This window comes from Muntiacus reevesi, chromosome 4 (assembly GCF_963930625.1).
Source record: "Muntiacus reevesi chromosome 4, mMunRee1.1, whole genome shotgun sequence".
Classification (NCBI taxonomy): domain Eukaryota; kingdom Metazoa; phylum Chordata; class Mammalia; order Artiodactyla; family Cervidae; genus Muntiacus; species Muntiacus reevesi.
Window position 1 is genome coordinate 138,565,245 of NC_089252.1, and position 10,326 is coordinate 138,575,570.

Here is a 10,326-nt window from a genome sequence, read left to right on the forward strand (position 1 = left end):
TTTACCTCTGAATCTCTTGAAACCTTTTGTTTCATATATATATACATATATATATGTGTGTGTATATATATATATTTCCAATAGTTTCCAATATATACTATTGCAAAATAAACTAGCAAGAAACTCTGCTGGCTGAGCGTGCCTACTTCATAGAGTTATGCAGTGTTACACAACCTAGCTCAATGAAGACATCTTCACAGAAAAAGGGACTTGAGCTTAAAACCAGAAAGAACTCATGGTCAATGAGTCACCAATAACTGACTAGAAAAAAATCAATTATATTATTAGTGATTCAAGCAAACGTTGCATCAGGTTACATCACAAGAAGAAACTCAAACCCAAACTGATAGCTCATTAAAAAAGACTGCTTTTCTTTGCAGTAAAGGAGGCCCTCAAACCACTCTAGATTAAGAAGATTGAGAACCACTGAGTTCTGTTTGAAAATCTCTTGCGAAAACACAGCCAAATACACATGGCTCAAAGGACTGCAAACCCTGAGAAAAGTCAACGTGTTTTATATAGCAAAGAGCTGTAAGGATTAAACAAGATACTGGAGCAAATGTGCACTGTGTGGGTCCCACTGCTATACACTATACACGGATAGTGGTAATTGATAATTTCACTCCCTGTCCCAACTTAAAGTGTGTCTTCAATACAAATAAAAGATCTGAAAAATTTCTCCCCCCACCCAACTTTACTGAGAATATAGCTCTGAAAACCGCAGTGTTAAGGGAAAGTCTGTAAAATAAATATGCAAGACCTAGGTTATCTGTATTTTCACCCTTACAAGACGGAGGGGATCAGGGGAGGGGCAGTTCATTTTCCTTCCTATATTATTTCAAAAACACAATCATATTTCTCACAGCTACTGGCTAAAGCAAGACTTTCAAGAAACTCCAAGCACTGTCAGGAGACACCATCTAACTTTCAAGAAACCGAGAAAACCATCTTCCATACTTCATCTGCTTCCATGATACAGAGTATACACCCAACTTCTAGGAATCCAGCCATTCGTGTTCAGTGTTTTCCTAGGTGTCTGACCTAACAACAGACTGATTTTTATCTCCAGTTTCACATATGAAGTGAATAGGCCCAGAGAGGCTAAGCAATCTGTCCAAAGCCACAAGGTGCAAGCTGGTACAGGCTTGGATTCCTTTTCATTCTTTCAAGTCCAAGACCCTGTGCTGTGCTTAGTCAACTGGTCAATCGTGTCTGACTCTCTGCAACCCCAGGCTCCTCTGTCCATGGGGATTCTCCAGGCAAGACTACAGGAGTGGGTTGCTATGCCCTCCTTTTCCCAACCCAGGGATTGAACCCAGGTCTCCCACATTGTAGGTGGACTCTTTACCATCTAAACCACCAGGGAAGTCCTGGACAAGTATTCTTTATACTAAATTCTAACTGCCTCCTCAAGAAAGAAGCCTAGTTTAAGACAGTTTTATGCTTCCTGGGCACAGAGAGTAAAAAGCTTATGATTTCAAGGCTGAAAATGACCAAAGATGACTAATTAACCATGAGAAGTTAAGGCATGCATGTTCTAACAATGTGAAAACAAGACAAATCAATCTATATCACAATATACTAAGAATTAACAACTTGGATTCTGGGTTCAGTAAGGCCTGAGTTCAAATTATGAATTAACCATTTACTAGCTGTTTACCTTTGGTGCAAATTTAACTCCCTAAACCTCAAATTTTCTATCCATAAAATAAAGATTAAAAATACTGACCTACCTGCCTGGCAATCTCACCCAGTTGTTGCGTGGTCAAATAAAAACGGACACTGGTAACCTGAAGGCTTACAAGTGCAACTTACAGAAAATACAACTCCATTTAGTCTATTGACTTGAGGGAACAAACTGTCATAAATCAGAACTGAAAAATGCACTCAGTCTAACTTACAGCATAATTGTTACATATCACCATTTTAGGCTTATGCCCATATATAGAATCTTTTCAAATAAAGTCCAGTTGCTTAGTCATCTTTCTTTCCTAAAAATTTAGGGATTGCTCAGAACAAGAAAGAAACGAGATTGCTGGCTAAATCATAATTGCAAAAACTAAATAAGCACTGACCTACTACTACATTAAGTCCGTTCTTTTACAATCATGCAAATAAATGAAGTGTTACAAGAACCCTAATGTTTAAAAAGAAAATTTCTAAGAACATAAAATGTGAATTTGAAAACATGTCAACACATAATTTAATATACAGGAGCACATGGACTTTGAATTGGTATTAGCACTTAATTTGGGGTACCTGTTGGGTGTTAAAAGAAGTCTTAATTTTACAACGAAGCACTCAAGCAGATTAACAAAAATTAAACAACTTTCTCTGGATTGCTACAATAGCTTCTTCTTTTAAGACAATATCATCACTTAAAGAACATAATAATCAGCTTACTCTTGAGAGAAAAAACACTCATCTACTTTAGTGATAATCTAGAGAAATAGTTTCCGTTTTTTGTTCACGCACCCCATCAATAAAGTTTTTAGTATATCCCCAATATACATACATCTATTTATAAAATGTACCATGTGCTTTTGCATACACACATGAAAACACAAGCAACAATATTTTAAAAGAATAACATAACTTTGGGGATGACCTATCTAATTACTAAAGTATACTCATGAGTAAATATGTCTTTATCAATGTACAGTTTGAAATAATTAGTGTTTGATGTAATATTCTCCAAACACAGGAAAGCAGTTAATGACAGTTTTTCTCCATTTTGTGGCCCCTAATTACGATGATAGGTGTCTGGCCTACACTCAATTATCCTTCTATCATCAGGAATGCAGTGATAAATGCCTTCACAACTTAAAGGTACCAGGAACAAGGCTATCATCATCCAAGTCTCTAAGACAGCTTAAATCTTTTCCCTTTATAAAACACTGAGACAAAGGCATTGAGCACTATATTTGAACTTCTTTAAAAATGCCTGTAGGAATGTGCTTTATTTATGCTTCTCATCACTCTTACCCCAAGCTCAGTTTCCACTTAATATGGGTCATAAACCTACCACTTTGACCCGCGTGTTCACAAACAAACTGAATGTAGACTTTGTCCTAGATTCATGAGTTACAGAATCCCTACAGTAGTATTTCCCAAACTGTCTGCCAAAGACCAAGGTGCATAAACCTCTCTTGATGAACATCTACGACCCCAGCAAATTCATTTTTATTACTAAAGCTTTAAATTCCTCCATTTCAGCTAGGTTTCCTACTTTTCATTTTCTCCATCCTTTCCCTTTGTATCCAACCCGGACTTGAATCAGTCCTTCTCTCAGTATTAATAATCTATAATTACAGAATTCCCAAAAGATCACTGCATCATCCCCACTAAAACGACAAATTAACATGAAAAGACTCATATAAAAGTCAGAAATTGAATTCCCAAATGTTCCCTGTAAGATTATTCAACTATGAGATGACAAAGCATTAAGGAAAAAAAAAAGAAAATTGAGTATCTTATGACGGAAGCCTTACCGTTTTTCCACTCCTGTTTGACGCACTGATCAATGCCAAAAAAAAATGGTACATCAAGTCAAGATGGCAGTCAAAATAACTCAATTATACTCCACAAATTGTCTGTTGAGGAAATGGTGTCAACCCTCACTATTAATACAATCTAAGGCTTACTTGCTCAGGAGCATCTCAGTTACCAAACTTAACATCTTGCTTAATGATTTTCCTTCACTTTCATAAGAAAACATAGAGATTTACAGAAATAACAAGAAATAATTCAACCCACAAATTCCTCTGGCACCTTTGTATTCATGTAAATGACCTAGGGACTCAGTGAAGCAGCTTGGTTTTGATTTGGTTAGTAGCACAAACTACTAACCATTTCACTACAAAAGATTTTTTTCAAACTGCTAGGTTTCAAACATGAAAAATAAAAATTGCTATACTTTTGGCAGCAGTCATATACAAAAGGTTGATGGCAGAGACTGAGAGATGAGACTAAATTATTTGCATACCTTCAGATAAGTACAAAACCCAGCATTTCAGAAAATCCAAAATACACTTTTTGAAGTATATATATATATATATATGTAACTGTAGACAAAATCTCCCCACAAAGCTTATCAATAGACTCTTATCATATCGCCTGAAATAAGGATGCAAAGGGGAGAGGCAGTATCTTTAAACTTCAATAGACTGAAGACAACTGTTGCAGTTATCTTATTTTTTTCTGCAAAGAGGAAGGACAGTATCAGATACGTTAAAAATCACCAAAGAAAATGTCAATAGTAGATTTATTTGTTCCTAAGATTAAAGGAAGTTTGAAACCTTTGGTCATGAAACTCAAGAATAGTCAGGAATATTACTTCTTTTTAATTTGAAGGCCAATCCTGTGATGTGTAACACCTATACAAAAAAACATTACTTGCAATTTGAGTTATAGTTACTCAAGGAAGGACTTCCCTGGTGCCTCAGACAGTAAAAGTGTCTGCCTACAATGCGGGAGACATCATTTGTGCAATTGTACCAGAAAGCAATTTTCTAGTGGCCTACCCAGTCTATCATTACAAAAATATTGGAAATTAAGAGTGAGTAACATGTGACTGTCATTCCAGATTGCAGCGGGAAAGCAAACAGCCCCATTATCCTGCAGAGGAACTAGGGTAACTCTCTCCATACAATCCACTTTAAACCTTCTTCACTCTTGCATTATAGAGCAAGACAGTATTCACATTTGAAGAAAGCAATTTTAAAACTACCTGTTAAAATTCAAAGTCATTATTTCTAAACTTAGTGCCAATAAATATGAATCTTGGGGCCAGTGGCAACTAACAATATTGAAAGCAGTTAAAGAGAAAAAAAGCAGATCCTTTTAAGAAAGGATCCCCTTAACTCAAGCAGTGTAAAATGCCCTTTAAAATTCTATCACAATTAAAGTTTTTTTAAAAAAGTACACAACACAGTTACAAATGTCTACATGTATAGGCCTGACACACACCTGTATACACATACAATAGAGACTCAAATGCTTTTATCAAAATGGCTCCGTACAACATTCTCAGAAGCAATGAAAAAGATGTATTAAATAGTTACTAAACTGGAGACAATTGTCTGGGGAATGTTAAGGTTAAACTCACAGGAAATAGCTGGATGATAGGTCTTAGTGATGTTTGCAAGCCTTTTAAAGAGGAACTTTTACCAGTTCCTTATATGCCAGGTATCACCTGAATTCTGTTTTCATTAAGTTCTCCTCGCATCAAATTTCTTTAAATACCAAAAAGTCTGATGTCAGTATCTTCAACAATGACTCCCCATCTGAGAAAAGGCTTGATAGAAGTTTCAGGTACTAAAATATATCCCCCTAAACTGCCCGAAAGTCATCCTTCACCCCAGGTCCCAGTGTTCAAAGCTTTACCAGTTACTAGCTTCTGAGCACAGGCACACACAGCTTCAAATGAGTTACCAGACGAAATTTAGTTGATAAACAGCAGCAGTCGGCACTGGGGTAAGATCTGCGTAAAAATCATACTACCAGCTATTTCATTGTAAATCTGCTTGAAAAACTAGAGGGGGTGGGGATAGAATTCCTAAGAACAGACTGAAAAATAACACCATTAGTAAGTGGCAAGGGTAGCCCATGTGTTATGGTTGTAATTCAAACTCTCAAGGACAGCCTGCTGGTAAAGTATACAAACATCCTTTGTATTCTAAATACCTGCTTGTTTAACCAGTATTCCTTTGTTGCTACAAAAATCAGAATGTACTGGGAGAAATAAAACTCCAAACTTATTTCAGACTACTGGTTCCCAAATAACCTAGATTGTGTATTTCCAGTTTGAGCATGTTTACATGAATACCACCCAAAAGACATGATGTTAGTAACATACTTGTGTAGAGAAAAACTCAGAAATTTTTCATTTTCAACTTGTACTGAAAAACCATGTTATTCTTCCTAAAGCCAAAGAATTATAAAACAGCTTTAAAAAAAAAAAAATAAAACAGCTTTATCATTCGGGTTAGTGGAACAATCTGCACTTGAGCACGAAGTGTTCATTTGTTTCATTTAGGTTCTTAGTATTTATCTGAAGTCTGAAAATGATGAAAGAACTCAGCATTTCAACTTGAGAATAAAAATTCAAACATACCTTTTGTTGAATTCCAGCTTAAGTGATTTTTTATGTAAATCTTGCAGTTGACGAAAGGCAAAAAGCAACCAATCTCTGCAGTGATTAGTCTGGTCTTTAAGACTATGGGTCACTTGCCCCAGGATTTTCTAAATGAACAAGGAATCCATGGGGCAAAATAATGTTTTCAAAGGTGGGCCAGAATGGAATGTTTATCTCTTCACTTCAACAGGGAAGCAGTGAAATGTAATCCTTTTGAGTAACTTTTTTTGGTTGATGTTACCTTTGTCTCATCCTCATTTCATGCCATTAGCTTGGGACTGTGTCCAATGTTTCAACTTTAGAACTTTTAGAAAAGTATGTTACCCCTCTAACACCTAAATTTGTATACAAAAATCATCTTTACTCCTTAACAAATGTTTTTCAGCATGACCAGTGTGCAACTGACATTCACATGGCTTACAGAACCTAAGTCTTTTGAGAAACATATTTCTTTTAGCTGAACCTCTATAATCATGACAAGAGATTGATTAAAATGCCAAGATAAGAAACAATTTATTATAGAGAGAAGAAAAATTTCTCATCCAAAATATAGAAATCTGTACAACTTTGCCACAATCAATATACATGAACTGTACAAATTTACACCAGTTCATAATTTACCGAATAAAAGATGACTAACAAAGTTCACAAAATAGATGGTGGTTTGTGGAAAAGACTTTTACCCAATTAAGTACAAGGAGAGTTACAAACCAGACCTCCACTTTCTAAAAATAAGAAGTTTACTCAGTCTTAGAAAACTACAAGCTAGCAAATGTACAGAGAGCTGGCTGGTGCTAACACCACAGTTGAGACAGTGTCTTTTTAAGGGTCTTTTTTTTTTTAAAGCCTGTTGCCAAGGCAGATTCTGGTCACTTGCTACTTTCAAGGCCAAAAACACAATACAAGGTCTGACCATTTCCCCAGGTCATGCTTACTAGTTTGTCTTATATACATTTATACATATTTAAGTGCTAGGTAAAAGTCTTGTCATAAAATTTCCAGTACTACCATGTTTAAAACATTGAGCTTTCCTATTGAGCTGCCAGAAAGGATAACAACTTTTAAGTGTAATAGTGCAAATTTTCTCTGCAAGTTCTACTGCAGAGAAATAGAGATTTGCATTAAAGGGACTGACGGAAAAATTTAGGTATCATGTCTGGGAGAAACTGAAACCATCCTAGGACTTCACTCCTAGCAAATAAGATGATCATTTACTTGGACTCACAGGCTATTAAAATCATTGAAAGGTACTGTCCAAACTATGGCACTGTCACTTAAAAAAAAATTTTTTTTACCACTCGATATATCTTGTGCCAGATCTTCACAGCTGTGACATGGTTTAAATTCCATAATTCATCCCCAAGGGGAGCCCACCCAAAGCAAAAATCAAATTTATCCATCCATTATAAGATGATCCATCCATAGACTATATCTTAACCTGATACAGTCATCATATTGTAGTTTTTGGAAGGGCTTGTTCTGCCCAAGAGAAGTTCCTCCTTACAGCTGATTCTGCTGTCTACCATTTGCACGTTGGTGCTGTTTTGGGTGCTACCTCCTGCTGGTGAGGCTTCGTACAGCACACAGATGGAGCCATCCTCGCCAATTCTGTAGGACACCTCGTACGGGTCAACCCAGAGCGTGAGTTCACTTGGGAGAAGCCTGAACAGCTCCTGACTGCTCAGTCCAATCCGCTGCGCGGCCTGTCCAATCAGAGGATCCATTTTATGGTTGATGCGAATACAACGGTAACCTGATCCCTTGCAGGGCTTCTCCGGGAACCAGTGATGTTTATAATGTTCTATAGAAGAAAAGAAGAGAGAAAACAATGCTTAGACGCCGTTACTGTGCTCCCGCCTTCGTCTCCTTCTTCCGTTGGCTCCTTTGAGTGAAAATGCCGAGTATCAACTTTTTTAAAAAAGCCCAGCATCGCATTCGCGGATGTGCGTGGATGGAAAACGAGCAAGGCAGGGTTTTAGAAATAACAGTTGCACGGGACAAAACAATCTCCGGGAAGCAACCGGCTGAGCCGCCAAAACGGGAATCGGGCGCGCAGCCTGCGCCAGGCGGACGGCACCGGCGGCCAGGCGGGAACCTGTTTACTTTCTCCACCCCACCCTGGCCGCACACAATGGGGTTTATGACTTTGGAGGAGCAGCGCCACCGGAGTGTTAATCCCGAAGGGAAGGAAAACAAGCCACCCTAAACCACGCTCTGGGCAGGGCTGTAATTGTGCCGGTGACAAATCCGATGATTAATGGGCAGGGGTAGGAGGCGCGGGGAGACCGCACGTCCGTCCCGGGCGGGCTTCGGGGCAGCCGCGCCGTTTTACCCCCCGGGCCGGAGAGCCGAGCCCGCAACTGTTGGACCGGAGTAGGGGGAGGGGGCGTCGAACCCACCCCAGCCCCGCGGCTCCTTTGTCCCCCCAAATCCGCGGAACGTCCAAAAACCGCAGCTCTCGCCTCGGTCGGCTTTAGTTTCTTTGTTGTGCGTCAGTTTTCTTCTCCCTCCCCCCAACGTTGGCCAACCGCGGGGGGCCAGGGAGCGCCCTCGACCCAACCCCCAAACCCTCCCTGGGACCCGCCGTTAGCGGCCGCCGGCGCGCCAGCCACTGTCCCGCGGCCGGACTCGAGCGCGGTCGCCCGGGGCGCTGCGGAGACTCCCGCGGCCCCGACGGCCCGGCCCCGGCAAGTGCGGCCGCGTTCCCCCCCTCGGCGTCCCTCGCCCTCCTGCCACCACGGCCCGCTCACCTGCCAGCAGCTCCTGCAGGCTCTGGCTGAAGGTCTGCAGTTGTCGCTCGCTCGTGAGCCCCTTGGTGCGGAGGAACTTAGAGATGAAGGACACGGCGGCGGCGATCTCGCCTATCATGGTGGCGGCCCGACTGTAGAAGGGATGCATGGGGGCGGCGGGCGGGGGCGGCCCGGGGCGGCCGGGGCTCGGCGGCGCGGCCCCGACGGAGGAGCGGCCACCCCGGGCTCCCTCACAAGTCAGAGGGCTAAGAGGGAGAGAGGGCGTGAGCGGCGTACGGCTACTTTTTTTCTCCTTTCTTTATAGTAAAAAAAAGTTATTTTCGACACAGGAGGCGGCAGGACAGAGGAAGAGACGAGCGACGGCGGCCTGGTCACATCGCTCGGACCTCCCCAGCCGCCTCCGCCTCCAGCTCCGCAACCTCCGAAGCTCCCAACAGTTGCATTTCCAGCTCCGACGGGCTAAGAGATAAAGGGGTGGTGCAGCACTTTTTATAGAGCCGCGGAAAGGAAGTGGCGTAGCTGGAGCGTGACGGCCGTCTCCAGCCAATCCAGAGATCGCACCATTGTGACGCAAACAGATTCGGAGTCGGAGGGGGCGGGAACAAGGGGCCAGCGGGGCGGGTCCACAGACTGGGAAGAGAGGGAGGAGCTGACGTAATCCGCTTGTAAACAAATAAACCCCGGAGTGGCAGCCGGAGAAGGGGGAGCTAGTGGCGGGGGAAGGAGGAAACCAGCGGTTCGCGTGTGAAAGCCCCGCCCCCCCAGCCCTAGCTCCTCCTTCCCGCTCCGGCAACTCCAGGCACCGCGCCAGCGCATCCTCTGCAAGAGTACTCTGCCCGGGCTAGCCTGCGAGGAGGCTTAATGCTGTGCAGATAAAAGCAGCCCGGCTTAGGCTGTGTACACCCGCGCCGGCGGCACGGATACGTCTGCATGGCCCGCTGACTGTACTCGGTGTTTACATCCTGTCCCCGACGCGGAGTCTACGTGGCTGGCTCCACGGGCAGGATGAGCAGCGGGGTGCGGGTACCAGTGCTGAGGATACAGGGAGTGTGGAGAAAAGTGGAGCGAACCGGCTCTCGAGGGTTAGTAAGCCTTTTATGGTTGTTGTTTAGTGACATCAAGAGTCAAAAGGAGAGAAGAATGGAGTCCTTACTGAACCCATCTTAAAACTGATAAGAAAGCCTGTTATTGAAGATAAGTATGGTAACCGTAACGTTTAATCTATAAACAGAAAAAAATCTATAGAATGCATTTTACACCGTTTACGCACAAAACCGAAGGTTGTTTCTTTTTCTAAACTAAGTAACTGTCTCAGCCTTCGCGTTTTGCTGTCCTTTATAAAACAAGAAAAGATAAAATTTGAAGGTTGTGAAAGTACTAGGCACAGACATTTAAGGTTACTTGAAGTCCTACTTGCCAAACTGGGGGTGGGCGGGGGGG

General features: G+C 41.9%; 1 protein-coding gene across 1 annotated transcript; it reads right to left on the reverse strand.

The window, feature by feature from the left end:
- Positions 1-6,624: 6,624 nt before the first annotated feature.
- On the reverse strand, positions 6,625-9,357 carry BTG1 (BTG anti-proliferation factor 1). Its single transcript, XM_065934195.1, has 2 exons — positions 8,887-9,357; positions 6,625-7,937 (listed from the first exon to the last, which is right to left on the reverse strand). The coding sequence occupies exons 1-2, from the start codon at positions 9,032-9,034 to the stop codon at positions 7,570-7,572; spliced, it is 516 nt and encodes a 171-aa protein (XP_065790267.1). The 5' UTR covers positions 9,035-9,357; the 3' UTR covers positions 6,625-7,569.
- Between the last annotated feature and the right edge of the window lie 969 nt (positions 9,358-10,326).